The 16,600-nt window shown below is 42.4% G+C and overlaps 1 protein-coding gene across 3 annotated transcripts in view; it reads left to right on the top strand.

The window, feature by feature from the left end:
- Positions 1–16,600, top strand: part of nup54 (nucleoporin 54) — a 49,680-nt gene that overhangs the window by 31,202 nt on the left and 1,878 nt on the right. For all 3 annotated transcript variants that reach the window (XM_078411064.1, XM_078411057.1, XM_078411048.1), the window contains 6 exons: positions 1,489–1,685; positions 3,223–3,277; positions 4,138–4,231; positions 5,874–5,981; positions 15,213–15,332; positions 16,172–16,282. In XM_078411064.1, the coding sequence (XP_078267190.1) occupies positions 1,489–1,685; positions 3,223–3,277; positions 4,138–4,231; positions 5,874–5,981; positions 15,213–15,332; positions 16,172–16,282 (685 nt within the window). The remainder of the gene's footprint in view (positions 1–1,488; positions 1,686–3,222; positions 3,278–4,137; positions 4,232–5,873; positions 5,982–15,212; positions 15,333–16,171; positions 16,283–16,600) is intronic.

Genomic DNA, 16,600 nt, shown 5'->3' on the forward strand with positions numbered 1-16,600 from the left:
GACCCGCTGAGTTACCCCAACCACTTTGTGTCTTGCTTATTATATTACTAAATTTGTTTCTCTCTCCTTCCCCCACCTTGCGAACATTTTCCACATCGACGTTTCATCTAGGCCACATGGAGATTGCTGATTGTGTTTAGGTATCCACACACCTATTCAAAATTAATGTAGAATTGGCGTCCTTGTTTCAAATGGAATTCTTCTTGCAGTCAGGAGGGAAACTCTTGCCCCATCCTGCTAGGCTGAATTCAGACCTATGCTTCAGAAGTGAAAAAGTAACGTGGTGTAGAACATATAGTGAATGCCATCTATTGCTTCCCACTTTATACTTTAAGTTACAATAGTAACTCATTTATCTGTGTAAATTGAAAATTGAGTTTAAAATAGAAAAGCTGCTAAAGCTTAGGAGGCCGAGCAACATTTGCAGAAAGGGAAACAGTTAACATTCCAGGTCAAAGACCAATTATCATAACTCTGGACATAAAGTATTGAAGGCTGTGTATGGTAATACGAATATCACTGTACCTTAATTGGTAGACGTTACAATAAAAGACCTTTGAAACCTTTGAATCAAGTCTATATATTTCTATTTTCTATTTTGATTTCATATTTCAGCATCTGCAGTTTCAATTTTACGGCCATTACAATTCTTTAGGTTTACTCTTGCATTGCCAGGTCTTTCGTCAGTGATTAGATTGTTGTACGTATGACCACAGCTGTGGCGCGGCGATAAGCCCGAAATGAAGGCGAGGAGCCAGGTATTTCAGGAGGAATTTTATTAGCTGTTGTTCTCTTGTCCAATCGGATCTGCAAGAGAGCGATCACGTAAACTCCTGCCCTTTATCCCTGTAGCTAAGGGCTGCCCCCGGACTAGTCCATTCCTGTGCCAAGGGGTTTGATAGTGGAATGGCCCAACCCTTGGGAGCCGCCACACAGCGATAATACTAGACCTAATCATCAAATGTTGCTACAAATTATTGCAGATACCTGAAAATGCAGCCAATCTGAGGCTGTCATAGATAACATCCGTCCGGTGTTTAAATGTCTTCCGCTCAGGTCTTAATAATTATAAATTAAAAGTGTGAAAGACTAAGTGAAAAGTGTTCAACGTTGTCATTTAAAATTGCAATTGTCTGGAAATTGACAGTTTAATTTTATTGATTCACCTTGCAATTGAAGGATTTACTTGAGACTTGCCTGCCATCCTTAATTCAAGTGCTAAATGTGGTCCCAAATTTGCAGTTACATGAAGTACTGAGCCCAATGTGCCTGTTTATTTATATGGTGTTTCATAGTTTGGGAGCCTCTCCAACTTTGGCAAATATGACATAAAATAGCAAAGATTAAAATAATTTGCACAAGTCAAACAGGCGATAGCTCTAATTTAGAGAAAGGATCTATCCAGACATGTGGAGTTTGTAACTGTAAGCACATTTGATTGTGGAGGAAAACTGAATCTGAAAGCAAATTTTTTTTTTTGGCATTCAGGACAGAAATGGTGATCTATGTTGTTGAACGCTTTCCAAATGGAAACTCCAGAAGAGTTTCAGCAACAAATCTTTTTAATTCACTGGAGCAGACTAACATGAAGAATCATCTGATGCAGCTAGGTGTGGTTGTCGCCCTACCCAGGACAGAGCTTTCTCCAGCCCAGATAAAACAGCTGCTGCAGAACCCTCCAACTGGTATGTAGTGCTGCTTCAGTCTATTACACAATAACTATGGAAATAAACAGACACTGTGGCTCAGCAGCCTCTTGTATATAAGTTGGGTTTCAACTTATATTACGCAAGATAAATGTAAAGGGTTGGAACTTGTTGAAAACGTCAGTGGTTCCTTGCTGGGCTCTTGGCTCTTGTATGTGTCGTATGGACTTGCTGCTGCAAAGACCTTGCCACTCAGAATTGGGATGTTGCAATTCTGTGGAGGTTTTCTGACTGCATGTGGTTGCTGCATTTAGGTTTAGGTGTATTATTGTCATGTGTACAGAGCTACAGTGAAAAGCTTTGTTTTGTATGCTCTCCAATCAGATCAGATAATAAATACAATCAAGTTAAACTCCAGTACAATGAGTGGAATAATGGGGAAGATACAGAGTGCAGAATATAGTTCTCAGCATTGTAGCGCAACAGTTACTTAGACAAAGTCCAATATCTGCAATGAGGTAGAGGTAAATCGGACAGTACCATAGCTTATGGAAGGACTGTTCAGAAGCCGGTTAACTGAGGAGAAGAACCTGTTTCTGAGTCTGGTGATGTGCGCTTTTGAGCTAAACTTGCAGCAATTCACCGGTATTTTGGGGTGGGTGGGCGGAATGTGACAATAAAATCTGTGTTAGGTTAGATCTGGTGTAGGAACAAGGAACCCATTTATTTCAATTGAGAGGAACAGCTGTTTGGGGCAAGGTTATTAGTTAGGGTGCTAACATTTATAAATTATTTGAATTTACTTTAAATATTTTTACTGCCTGGGAGATCGTAATCTTTTTCATTGTTTGATTGTTTTCGACTGCTTGTGAAACGTTCTCTAGGTATGTCAGCCAGCTGGGCCTGGACATGTGACTGAGCCTGCGGAGAGACTTAGTTTATCAGCTGTCGTGGGTGGAGTCTTTTGTTCTGGCCTGCCTTTGTCATCGTTGTATGATCACCAGATCCCGCTGCTGCTTGATAGAAATGGGATGACTACAAACAGCACCTTGGCATCAGCAAGCCCAGGAAGGGTTAAGTCTATATTTGCCATTGAGACGCTCTTGGAACCCTCTCCCCACCCCAGCACCAAACCCAACCCATCTAGGGTAGGATAACTTGCATTCTGGTACTTTGGGAAAGAAAAGGGTGCTCGAATTTTAAATATGTTGTCATCTTCTTGGCCCATGGGCGCATCTTGATCATTTGAGGGCATCATCACTATCCTCCAAAGAAATATTTGATTGTTAAAGTAAAATTTGAAAAGTTCAGGACTCCAAGGTAATTTTTACTGAAGAGTATTGATTTATGAATGATTTGTGATTCTTTGGTGTGTCTTTAACTCTATTTCATAGTTTTCAGCAATGTTCCTCTCAGTGTTGCTCGTGAGTGCCAATGGGAGATTAATTAGATTAAATTAGCATAAAGCATTATTTTATCACAATAATAACGTGTTGCTTAACTATATGGGAAAATAATGTCATTTTTGAGGAAAGACTAGCAAACGTGTCCTTATCCGTGGCTTTTTGTTTTTTAGGTGTTGATCCAATAATTTGGGAACAAGCAAAAGTTGACAATCCCGATCCTGAAAAGTAGGTTTTGGTGTCGTCTTTCCAAAACACTCACATAACCAATAGAAACAGTTGCAATTTGATTTTGTATTTAATTTTAATCAAAGTATGTACAACATTCTGACATGAGTTCAAGCATTGTATTTTTACAGAATTTTCTATCTGCATTTTATCAATAGAGGAGATGGGTTTAAATCAAATAATTTGAAAGGAAGAAGAAAACATTTAAATTAACATGTGCAGATTTGCACTAATTCTCTATGAAAATTCAAGGGCTCAATTCCTTAGGTGTTAGTACCTTGGTCCAGATGTAGACACAGTAATGATTCCATGGTTATATTTATTATATAATAATTCTAAAAGTTGCCAGAATTAAAAAAATTGACCCATTTTGGAGAATCGATAAATCCTTCTTAACATGCTATAATTTTGGGTCGGGTACCACACGATGGTACAACTCCCAAGCTTATTACATATCATGGGTCCTTGTGGCTTTTATTTGAGGATATCTTGATATTTCAGAAAATTACAGAGGTTTGGACTTTCTTGATATTTAAAGGACCAAAGCAGTAACATGTAAGAATACATTTTAACTAAATACTTTAAGCAGTTCAGTCAGTCTTTATGTGAGTAGTTGCATTATAAATGGAACATTAGAAAACAGTACTATAACAGTTCGAATTGCAATTTTTTAATTCCTGTCTTTGTTTAATTAACCATTAATTTTCCGTTTTTGTGGACTTTTCAGTTGATTTAACTCTGAGCAGAATCTATAGGGTTCCATTTGTGTACTTATTTTGCAAAAAGTTGAAACCTATTTTCAAAGAGCAGAAGTAGTTGAAGTAGAATTTTAATTATTTTCTTTGTGTCCTTCTCCCAAGACTGATCCCAGTGCCCATGGTTGGTTTTAAAGAATTGCTGAGAAGACTTAAGTTCCAGGAACAAATGACAAAACAGCATCAAAGCAGACTGGATGTGAGTTTGGATTGTAGTTTGGAAAAAAACATTTTTGGGTCCCATTGAATATTTCGCAAGATGGAAAACAGGAATGTGAATAATTTAAATTAATTTATGTTTTTTTATTTGGAGGTGGCACTGATTGCTATGCAAAGTTAAGAGCGCTGTTTAAATCCGTTTAAGCTGACCCTTTTATCTGCCACCAAATGAGCTGCCTCACAGTCCCAGAGCTCCAGGTTCAAACCAGGAATTGGCCGCATTCTATGCGCATTTTCCATTGGCTTTATAGTTGACTGGATTCTATTTGGCACCTTTTATTTGGATAGGGTTTGTTTTTCCTTTCCTGGTTCCAATTTTCTTATCGTTAATTTTTTAATAGCCTCGATTCAATGTTAACATTCTTATTGAAGTAAGATAGATTTGATTACCTGGAACTGGGTTGCCTCTTTACCTCTGTAGCATTGGGTGGATTAATATCCACAGTTCTCTCCAGTAAAATCCAGCCATTACGAAGTTTGAGCTTTGTGACTGGCAGTTGGTTCTTTTGCACAGGTTTACGGCACAAGCAACACAGTGATGCAGCTGGATAGAGCTGTTGCCTCAGAGCGCCAGAGACCTAGGTTCAATCCTGACTTTGGCTGCAGTCTAGTGGAATTTGCATGTTCTCCCTGTGACAGCCTGGGTTTCCTCCAGGTGCTCCGATTTCCACCACATCCCAAAGACGTGTAGGTTTGTAGGTTAAATGGCCGCTGTTAATTGCTTCTGTTGTGTCGGCAATTAATGCAAAAGTGCGATAACATTGAACTAATGTGAACGGGTGATCGATAGTTGCAATGGACCGAACAGCCTGTTTCCATGCTGTATTTTTCAATCAATCTATTTGAAATAATGCAAAGAAAAGTCACTGAAAGTAAGCATGCAGGTACAGCAGGCAGTGAAGAAAGCTAATGACATGTTGGTCTTCATAACGAGAGGTTTTGAGTATAGGAGTAAAGAGGTCCTTCTGCAGTTGTATAGGGCCCAGGTGAGAGCACATCTGGAGTATTGTGTGCAGTTTTGGTCTCCTAATTTGAGGAAGGACATCCTTGCTATTGAGGCAGTACAGCGTAGGTTCACGAGGTTAATCCCCAGGATGGCGGGACTGTCATATGAGGAAAGATTGGAAAGACTGGGCTTGTATTCACTGGAGTTTAGAACGATGAAAGGGGATCTTATATAGACGTATAAAATTATAAAAGGACTGGACAAGCTAGATGCAGGAAAAATGTTCCCAATGTTGGGGGAGTCCAGAACCAGGGGCCACAGTCTAAGAATAAAGGGGAGGTCATTTAAAACTGAGGTGAGAAGAAACTTTTTCACCCAGAGAGTTGTGAATTTGTGGAATTCTCTGCCACAAAAGGCAGTGGAGGCCAATTCACTGGATGAATTTAAAAGAGAGTTAGATGGAGCTCTAGGGGCTAGCCAAATCAAGGGATATGGGGAGAAGGCAGGCACAGGTTACTGATTGTGGATGATCAGCCATGATCACAATGAATGGCGGTGCTGGCTCGAAGGGCTGAATGGCCTCCTCCCGCACCCATTTTCTATGTTTCTATAAGCAGTCACTGGATGTGTTTTTCATGTCTGCTGTTTGACCACATCAACTCCTTCCTTCAAACAGATTATATCTGAGGATGTAAATGAACTGCAGAAGAACCAGGCCACAACTGTAGCAAAAATTGCCCAATACAGGAGAAAACTGATGGACCAAGCTCATAAAGTCTTGCAGGTACTGTGATGGAGTTGCTATTAGTGGCCTTGAATGTTAAAACATTTTGAAAATGTTCTTGCATGGATTATTTTGATTTTTCATTGTGATCTTCATTGTTATCGTGGAGTTCTCTTTTGAAGGCAATACAGAACAAAGCTCCTCCAGAGCCCCTCACCCAAATGAGTAGATTCCTATTCATCAACCAAGGGTCCTTCCCCCCCCCCCCTCATCTCCCATCCAAGCCATCGTAGCCTCTCTGCGTAAAGTTGTAGGTGGTCAAGAGTATTTAATTGTCATACGTGCATGAAACAATTAAATTCTCATTTGCTGCAGCTTTATGTGAAATAGAAAGAAGTTAGTGCCATGAATGAATGGCCATTAAGAAGAGCAGTGATAATTGGCCAAATTAATGTGATAGATGGTCCTCAAAAAGCCACCATTAAGGAAGGCTGTGCACAACACTGGTTTCCACCTCTTAGGAATCATTGAACTTAAACTGACAAGACGGTTAAGCCTCTGCAAAACCAAATTCCCATTCTTTCCCATGTTTAGAAACATAGAAACATAGAAAATAGGTGCAGGAGTAGGCCATTCGGCCTTTCGAGCCTGCACCGCCATTCAATATGATCATGGCTGATCATCCAGCTCAGTAGCCTGTACCTGCCTTCTCTCCATACCCCCTGATCCCTTTAGCAAAAAGGGCCACATCTAACTCCCTCTTAAATATAGCCAATGAACTGGCCTCAACTACCTTCTGTGGCAGAGAATTCCACAGACCCACCACTCTCTGTGTGAAGAAATGTTTTCTCATCTCGGTCCTAAAAGACTTCCCCCTTATCCTTAAGCTGTGACCCCTGGTTCTGGACTCCCCCAACATCGGGAACAATCTTCCCGCATCTAGCCTCTCCAACCCCTTAAGAATTTTATATGTTTCTATAAGATCCCCCCTCAGTCTTCTAAATTCCAGCGAGTACAAGCCCAGTCTATCCAGTCTTTCCTCATATGCAAGTCCCGCCATCCCAGGGATTAATCTGGTGAACCTTCTCTGTACTCCCTCTAAGGCAAGAACGTCTTTCCTCAGGTTAGGAGACCAAAACTGCACACAATACTCCAGGTGCGGTCTCACCAAGGCCCTGTACAACTGCAGCAGAACCTCCCTGCTCCTAAACTCAAATCCTCTTGCTATGAATGCCAACATACCATTCGCATTCTTCACTGCCTGCTGCACCTGCATGCTTGCTTTCAATGATTGGTGCACCATGACACCCAGGTCACGTTGCATCTCCCCTTCTCCCAATCGGTCACCATTCAGGTAATACTCTGCTTTCCTGTTCTTGCCGCCAAAGTGGATAACCTCACATTTATCCACATTATATTGCATCTGCTATGCATTTGCCCACTCGCCTAATCTATCCAAGTCACTCTGCAGCCTCCTAGCATCCTCCTCGCAGCTAACACTGCCACCCAGCTTCGTGTCATCCGCAAACTTAGAGATGTTGCATTCAATTCCCTCGTCCAAATCATTAATATACACTGTAAATAACTGGGGTCCCAGCACTGAGCCTTGCGGTACCCCACTAGTCACTGCCTGCCATTCCGAAAAGGACTCGTTTATTCCTACTCTGCTTCCTGTCCGCCAGCCAATTTTCTATCCACCTCAAAACTGAACCCTCAATACCGTGTGCTTTAAGTTTGTACACCAATCTCCTATGTGGGACCTTGTCGAAGGCCTTCTGAAAGTCCAGATATAACACATCGACTGGTTCTCCCTTATCCACTCTACTAGTTACATCCTCGAAAAATTCTATAAGATTCGTCAGACATGATTTGCCTTTGGTAAATCCATGCTGACTTTGTCCGATGATTTCACCACTTTCCAAATGTGATGCTATCACATCTTTAATAACTGACTCTAGCATTTTCCCCACTACCGATGTTAGGCTAACTGGTCTATAATTCCCTGTTTTCTCTCTCCCTCCCTTTTTAAAAAGTGGGGTTACATTAGCTACCCTCCAGTCCTCAGGAACTACTCCAGAATCTAAAGAGTTTTGAAAAATTATCACTAATGCATCCACTATTTCTGAGGCTACTTCCTTAAGCACTCTGGAATGCAGCCTATCTGGCCCTGGGGATTTATCTGCCTTTAATCCATTTAATTTACCTAACACCACTTCCCAACTAACCTGGATTTCCCTCAGTTCCTCCATCTCATTAGACCACCGGTCCCCCGCTATTTCCGGCAGACGGTTTATGTCTTCCTTAGTGAAGACAGAACCAAAGTATTTGTTCAATTGGTCTGCCATCTCCTTGTTCCCTATGATCAATTCACCTGTTTCCGACTGCAAGGGACCTACATTTGCCTTAACTAATCTTTTTCTCTTGACATATCTATAAAAGCTTTTGCAGTCTGTTTTTATGTTCCTTGCCAGTTTTCCCTCATAATCTATTTTCCCTTTCCTAATTAAGCCCTTTGTCCTCCTCTGCTGGACTGAATTTCTTCCAGTCCTCTGGTATGCTACTTTTTCTGGCTAATCTGTATGCTTCATCTTTTGTTTTAATACTATCCTTGATTTCCCTTGTTAGCCACGGATGCACTACCTTTCCTGGTTTGTTCTTTTGCCAAACTGGGATGAACACTTGTTGTAGTTCATCCATGCGACCTTTAAATGCCTTCCATTGCATGTCCACCTTCAACCCTTTCAGCATCAATCGCCAGTCTATCTTGGACAATTCACGCCTCATACCCTCAAAGTTACCTTTCTTTAAGTTCAGAACACTTGTTTCTGTATCGACTTTGTCACTCTCCATCCTAATGAAGAACTCTACCATATTATGATCACTCTTGCCCAAGGGGCCTCGCACAACAAGACTGCTAACTAACCCTTCCTCATTACTCAATACCCAGTCTAGAATGGCCTGTTCTCTCGTTGGTTCCTCGACATGTTGGTTTAGAAAACCATCTCTCAAACATTCCAAGAAATCCTCTTCCTCAGCACCCCTGCCTGTTTGGTTCACCCAATCTATATGTAGATTGAAGTCACCCATTATAACTGCTGCACCTTTAGTGCATGCATTTCTAATTTCCTGCTTGATGCCATCCCCAACCTCACTACTGCTGTTAGGTGGCCTGTACACAACTCCCACTAGCGTTTTCTGCCCCTTAGTGTTTCGTAGCTCTACCCATATCGATTCCACTTCCTCCAAGCTAATGTCCTTCCTTTCCACTGCTTTAATCTCCTCTCTAACCAGTAACGCTACCCTACCTCCTTTTCCTTTCTGTCTATCCCGCCAGAATATAGAATATCCCTGGATGTTGAGCTCCCAGCCTTGGTCACCCTGGAGCCATGTCTCCGTAATCCCAACTATATCATAATCATTAATAACTATCTCCACATTTAATTCATCCACCTTATTACGTATACTCCTTGCATTGAGACACAAAGCCTTCAGGCTTGTTTTTACAACTCTCTTACCCCTTATACAATTATGTTGAAAAGTGGCCCTTTTTGATTTTTGCCCTGGATTTGTCTGCCTACCACTTTTACTTTTCACCTTGCTACCTGTTGCTTCTACCCTCATTTTACACCCCTCTGTCTCTCTGCTCCTGCTCCCACCCCCCTGCCACATTAGTTTAAATCCTCCCCGACAGCACTAGCAAACACTCCCCCTAGGACATTGGTTCCATTCCAGCTCAGGTGCAGACCGTCCTGTTTGTACTGGTCCCACCTCTCCCAGAACTGGTTCCAATGTCCTAAAAATTTGAATCCCTCCCCCTTGCACCATTTTTCAAGCCACGTATTCATCTGAAATATCCTCCTATTCCTACTCTGACTAGCATGTGGCACTGATAGTAATCCAGAGATTATTTCCTTTGAGGTCCTACTTTTTAGTTTATCTCCTAGCTCTCTAAAGTAGGACCTCATCCCGTTTTTTACCTAAATCGTTGGTGCCAATGTGCACCACGACAACTGGCTGCTCACCCTCCCCCTTCAGAATGTCCTGCAGCCGCTCAGAGATATCCCTGACCCTTGCACCTGGGAGGCAACATACCATCCTGGAGTCTCGTTTGCGGCCGCAGAAACGCCTATCTATTCCCCTTACAATTGAATCCCCTATCACTATAGCCCTTCCACTCTTTTTCCTCCCCTCTTTTGCCGCAGAGCCACCCACGGTGCCATAAACTTGGCTGCTGCTGCCTTCCCCTGATGAGCCATCTCCCCCAACAGTATCCAAAATAGCATATCTGTTTAGGAGGGAGATGACCGCAGGGGACTCCTGCACTACCTGCCTACTGCTACGCTGGCTAGTGGCCACCCGTTTCCTTTCTGTCCGCTTATCTTTTACCTGTGGTGTGGCCAACTCACTATACGTGCTATCCACGACCTTCTCAGCATCGTGGATGCTCCAGAATGAGTCCAACCGCAGCTCCAACCGTTCAATGCGGTTTGCCAGGAGCTGCAGCTGGACACACTTCCTGCACATGTAGTCATCAGGGACACCGACAATATCCCTGATCTCCCACATGTTGCAGGATGAGCATTCCACGGGGCCGATCTCATCTGACATGTCTTACCCCCAAATTAAATCAAATCCCTCTTAATCCTTTAAACTGTACCTTTACTAAAAAGCACTGAACCCTTAACTCACTGAACCCTTAACTTACTGAACCCTTAACTCACTGAACCCTTAACTAACTGAACCCTTAACTCACTGAACCCTGAACTCACTGAACCCTTAACTAAAAGTACGAACAAAAAGCAGAATTACAACCCCGGGGTTACGCCCAATCAGCTGCTTCCTCTAGTCCGCTTCCACCAATCAGCGGCTTCCTCCAGAACACTTCTTTTAAAGTGTGTGGGAACGTTTTTACACCAACGCTCCAACCGCCTCCAACCGCTTCTGGGCCTCTGTGTGAACAAGCCCCGCGCTGGGTTTTTAAACCTACCGCCCGGACGCTGCTCCAACCGCCTCCAACCGCTTCTGGGCCTCTGTGTGAACAAGCCCCGCGCTGGGTTTTTAAACCTACCGCCCGGACGCTGCTCCAACCGCCTCCAACCGCTTCTGGGCCTTCTCTGCCACAGAGGGCAGTGGAAGCCAAATCACTGGATGGATTTAAGAGAGAGTTAGATAGAGCTCCATAGGCTAGGGGAATCAAGGGATATGGGGAGAAGGCAGGTACGGGTTATTGGCCGGGGACGATCAGCCATGATCGAAGGGCCAAATACCTCCTCCTGCACCTATTTTCTATGTTTCTACGTGGTTTTGTCATTACTTTCTCCCAAACCTACACTGATGTGAGTGACTGAACACGCGGAACCACAGATGCTAGAATCTTGACCACAACACAAAGTGCTGGTGGAACTGAAGAAGGGTCCCAACCCAAAAAGTCATCAGTCCATCCCCTCCACAGATACTGCCTGATCCACTGAGTTCCTCCAGCCAACTGTGTTTTAAGTGACTGGACAGTCTGGCTTCTGTAAATGCTTTAGTTTATTGATCTTCCTGAATGGATGAGCAGGCTTAAGGGACCAATAGACCTATTCTATCTCTTAGTTCCGGTTGGGATGAACACACAAACCTCAGGGTCAAATGCATAATTTGGTTTGCATGAATGCAGGTGTAAAACCATGAATAAAACATCAATATCTTTCAGGTTTTTTGACAAAACAATGTAAGAGCAAAATGGTAATGGTACACCCATATAACCTGTGGCAAGGCCACAGCTACACTGTAAATTTACTTTTATGACAATAATATTGAAATGGAAGATTGTACACATTGGGTTCATTAAGAGATTAAATATTGCTGATGAAGTATGGGTACATTTTCCCAAAAGCAATGAAGGGCAAGAAGTTTTTTTTAAATGGGGTATTTTGAATAAGACATGAATCTTCTCTGGTTTGGCTATGTAATGAATGACTATCAGACTAAAATAGTTACCAAGAGGGACATTAAGTGATTTTTATGTGGAGCAGCCCTTTGTATCATGGAAATGCTTCCAAGCAATTAAACCATTGTATTTTTTTAAGGGAAATTTCAATTAACAGGAGTTAAAATGGAAAAGAGGTTTCTATTTATAGAGAGTTTTTTGTGATGCCAGACCATCACAGCACACTGTAAATGATGAAGTACCCCTTGAAGTGTGGGCTATTTCTGGTTGCATGCTAAAACGATTTATGTTCTGTCAGATCCCATAATCAGTAATGTGATTAAGACTGGATAATTTAGGAGAGCTTTAATAAATAATGTTGAATGAAGAACAAAAATACTTTGGAACGATTGGGCATATTGGATTATTTTCTCTGGAGCATCGGAAGTTGAGAGGTGACCTGACAGAAAGTACATATAATTATGAGAAGCATAGATAAATTATGTAATCAGGGCCTTTATTCCAGGGGGGAATATGTCAAATACAAGGGAGCACAGACTGAAGGTGAGGGCGAAAGTTTAAAGGAGATTTTAAAGGTTTTTTTAAACAATCACAGTGTTATAGAGTATAGCAGCAGGTTATTTGGCCCAAATTCTCCATGCGGACCTGTGGATAAATAAATTCAGTGTCCACACTTAGTTGTTAGTTACTCGACGGTTGCCTGATTTTATTCTCTTATGAGGGAGCGTCTCACAGAGGACCAGCATCTGTATGAGTCTCGCCTGACTTGGTTACATTCAGTCAGTCTTTATAGGCAGAGACAAACAACCTTTCCGCGTGACACATACTCCGCCTATCTTGTGACGAACAACCTTTTAACCTGTTTTCCTAAGCTGAGTTTCGTTTCTTCAGAAACCGTTAGCCACTCCCTCTAGAAGGCAGTTGTAGTCTTTACTGTGGCTTGCAGCTTTAGCTAAATCAACCGCACTATCTCCGTCTGTCTGGCATACAAGAAGAAGTGTCTCATCGGTGTTTTTTCTGTAAGCCATGCCACATATTTTTACTCACAGGACCAAAGCTGCTTTCCTGAGTTAGTCCCATTTGCCTGCATTTGGCCCATATTCTTCAAAACCTTTCCATTCATGTACCTATCCAAATGTCTTTTAAACATTGTAGTTGTACCCACCTCTACTACTTTGTCTGGCAGCTGGATCCACGGTTCCATGTACCTACCACCCTTTACGTGAAAAAGTTGCCATTCAGATTCCCTTTATATCTTTCCCCTCTCACCTTAAATCTATGCCCCCTAGTTTTAGACTCCCCTACTCTGGGACAAGGACTGGGACCATTTACCTTATCTAAACCCCTCATGGGTGTGCATACCTTTATAATGTCACCCCTTAACCTCCTATACTCCAGGGAAGAAACCCCTAGCCTATCCAGTCTTTCTTGTATCTAACGTTCTCCAATCCTGGTGTAGAAGCAAAGATTTGCAGTTGCTGGTTAATACATAAAAGGACACAAAGTGCTGGAGTAACATGGACAGGTGACATAGAAACATAGAAAATAGGTGCAGGAGGAGGCCATTCGACCCTTCGAGCCAGCACCGCCATTCATTGTGATCATGGCTGATCGTCCACAATCAGTAACCTGTGCCCCACTTCTCCCCATATCCCGTGATTCCGCTAGCCCCTAGAGCTCTAACTCTCTCTTAAATTCATCCAGTGATTTGGCATCCACTGCCCTCTGTGGCAGAGAATTCCACAAATTCACAACTCTCTGGGTGAAAAAGTTCCTTCTCACCTCAGTTTTAAATGGCCTCTCCTTTATTCTAAGACTGTGGTCCCTGGTTCTGGACTCGCCCAACATTGGGAACATTTTTCCTGCATCTAGCTTGTCCAGTCCTTTTATAATTTTATATGTCTCTATAAGATCCCCTCTCATCCTTCTAAACTCCAGTAAACACAAGCCTAGTCTTTTCAATCTTTACTCATATGACAGTCCCGCCATCCCAGGGATCAATCTCGTGAACCTACGCTGCACTGCCTCAATTACAAGGATGTCCTTCCTCAAATTAGGAGACCAAAACTGTACACAATACTCCAGATGTGGTCTTACCAGGGCCCTTTCGGGTCGAGACCTTTCTTCAGACTCTTCTACTGCATCCAGTGTTCCCGATATGACCTCCTATACCTCGGTGAGACCAAACATAGACTTGGCAACCGTTTCGCTGAACACGTGCACTTGGTCCGCTCAGGTCTATTAGATTTCCTGGTTGCTAACTATTTTAACTCCCTTTCCCATTTCTACACTGACCTATCTGCAGTGGATCTCCTCCATTGCCAGAGTGAGGCCACATGCAAATTGGAGGAACAGCACTTCGTATTCTGCCAGTGTAGCTTACAACCCAACAGTGTGAACATTGAATTCTCCAATTTTAGGTAACCTCTTACAAACCCTCCTTTCTCCCCACACCACCCTCCCCCTCTCTGTGCGACCCCTCTTCCCTCCCCTGTGGTCTAGCGGGATTCCCACCTATTTCTCCTTCCCCCCTCCATGCCACTTTAAACCCTTTCTCATCTCTGGCCTTTATTCCACCCATCTGCATATCAGAAATCTCCCTGGCCTATGTTGACATATTACCAACCACACTTTGTCCTGCCTTTGCCCTTTTCTTCCCCACCCAACAATCAGTCTAAAGAAGGGTCTCGGCCCGAAATGTTACATATCCATGTTTTCCAGGGATGCTGCCTGACCCACTGAGTTACTCCAGCACTTTATGTCCTCCAATCCTGGTAACATCATTGGGAAGGTGGTTGGTCCCTGGAACATGCTGCCAGGGAAGTAATGGAAGCAAATATGATAGCAGTGTTTAAGAGGCATTTAGACAGGCACATAAACAGGCATGGGATGGAGGGATACAGGCCATGTGCAAGCGGATGGGATTAATTTAAATTGGTGTAGTCATATATCGCCATTGTGGCATTTAAGAGGCTTTTAAATAGCCACATGTTTATACAAGGAATGGACAATGTGGATCATGTGCAGGCAGATGAGATTTGTTTATCTTGGCATCATGTTCAGCACGAACATTGTAAGCTGAAGGGTCTGTTCCTGTTCTGTATTATAATGCTTGCTATAATTACAGATCTCAGAGGCGCAGGGTAGTGGGGAGAGAATGGGGTAGTAGGAAAAGAGAGATAAACTGTCATCTGTCCAGCCATGAGCCAATGCAGGCACATGGACTGAATGCCTTCATCTGTGTCTCAAACCTGCATGGTTCCGTGGGCAATTTCATCGATTGTAGTTGGAAGGTAGCTAATGTTTGTGGGTTTTTTCACAAAATAATTTCTTAAGCCTGTTTTTTTTTTTTCTTGTAGGTTTTAATTAAGCAAGAGATCCAGAGGAAAGCTGGTTATGCCATTCAGGCAGAAGAAGAGCAGATTCGTGTGCAGTTAGATACGATCCAGTGTGAACTAAATGCACCAACCCAGTTTAAGGTACAGAATATGGAGCAAAAATTACAGATCCTGGAACTCTGAAGCACTAATGGGAAACGCTGCAAGCACACAGCAAGTCAAACAGCATCAATTGGGAGAGAAACAGTTGAAGCTCCAGTTCAAGCATTGGAAAAGAGAAAACCAGCATGTTTTAAGTTACTGAAAAGCAAATTGAGTCAGAAAGATACACATCATCTGTGGAGAGAGGGGGGAAAAACAGTGTCTATCTGAAGTTGCTAATTCAGAATTGAACGCAGAGGGTACAAAGTGCTGTCTTCACTTCTCTGAGCACAGAGAAGTGAAGACAGCACTTAATCTTCTGTCCAGACAGAAGATGAAGTGCTGGGTATTAATAATAGGAGCTCCCATCATTGGTATCTCATCTGGGTATGTTGGCACTCTTGGGGTTTATTATTGAATTTAACAATCTTAAATCTGTATCTTTCTGTTTCACTTTGTTTCAATTTCTTTATTTTCACCTCTGCCTTCAACTGCTCGTTTTAAAATAATTCTCATTTTGATAGTTTTGTTCTGCACCTTATCACAGAAATTCTCTTGCTCCACGCCTCCCCATTTCTGCAACTCAATACTTTTTTTCTCACTTTTCCAGTTCGAATGAAAGTTATTTGAAATATTGACTTTCTCTCCCAAAAGATGCTGCCAAACCTGGTTGCTGATAAGATTTCAGTATTTTCTGTTTTTAAGTTGCAGAAGATTTGATTTGTCGAATTTATTTTTTAAAAGCTGAAACATTTTACGGTGATTCATTTTTACAGGGAAATTACGAAGAAATGTAAATAGTGAATGCAATATGTTTCAATTATGGTATTTATTTGCAGGGTCGTCTAAATGAATTAATGTCTCAGATAAGGATGCAGAATCACGTTGGAGCTGTCAGATCAGAGGAACGATACAGTGTGCATGTCGATCTCCTGGGAGAAATCAAACAGGTAAAAATATTTTTTCAATGGATAGAGAACATTTCCACGGATCGAAAGTACATTGAAATTCGAACATAAATAATTATTGCACGGGTCAGATGTTGACTGCAGAATTCTAGTCTTTTCTGGTTTTCTGATATGTTGGAACGTAAAACCCTAGGGTGCCAGAGATGGTAGAGCTGCTGCCTCACAGAGCCAGAGACCTGGGCTCTATCCTGATCTTGGGTACTTTCTATGTGGAGTTTGCACGTTGTCCCTATGACTGCGTGGGTTTCCTCCAGATTTTTAGTTTAGTTTAGAGATATAGAGCGGAAACAGGCCCTTTGG

This window comes from Rhinoraja longicauda, chromosome 1 (assembly GCF_053455715.1).
Source record: "Rhinoraja longicauda isolate Sanriku21f chromosome 1, sRhiLon1.1, whole genome shotgun sequence".
NCBI classification, from domain to species: Eukaryota; Metazoa; Chordata; class Chondrichthyes; order Rajiformes; family Arhynchobatidae; genus Rhinoraja; species Rhinoraja longicauda.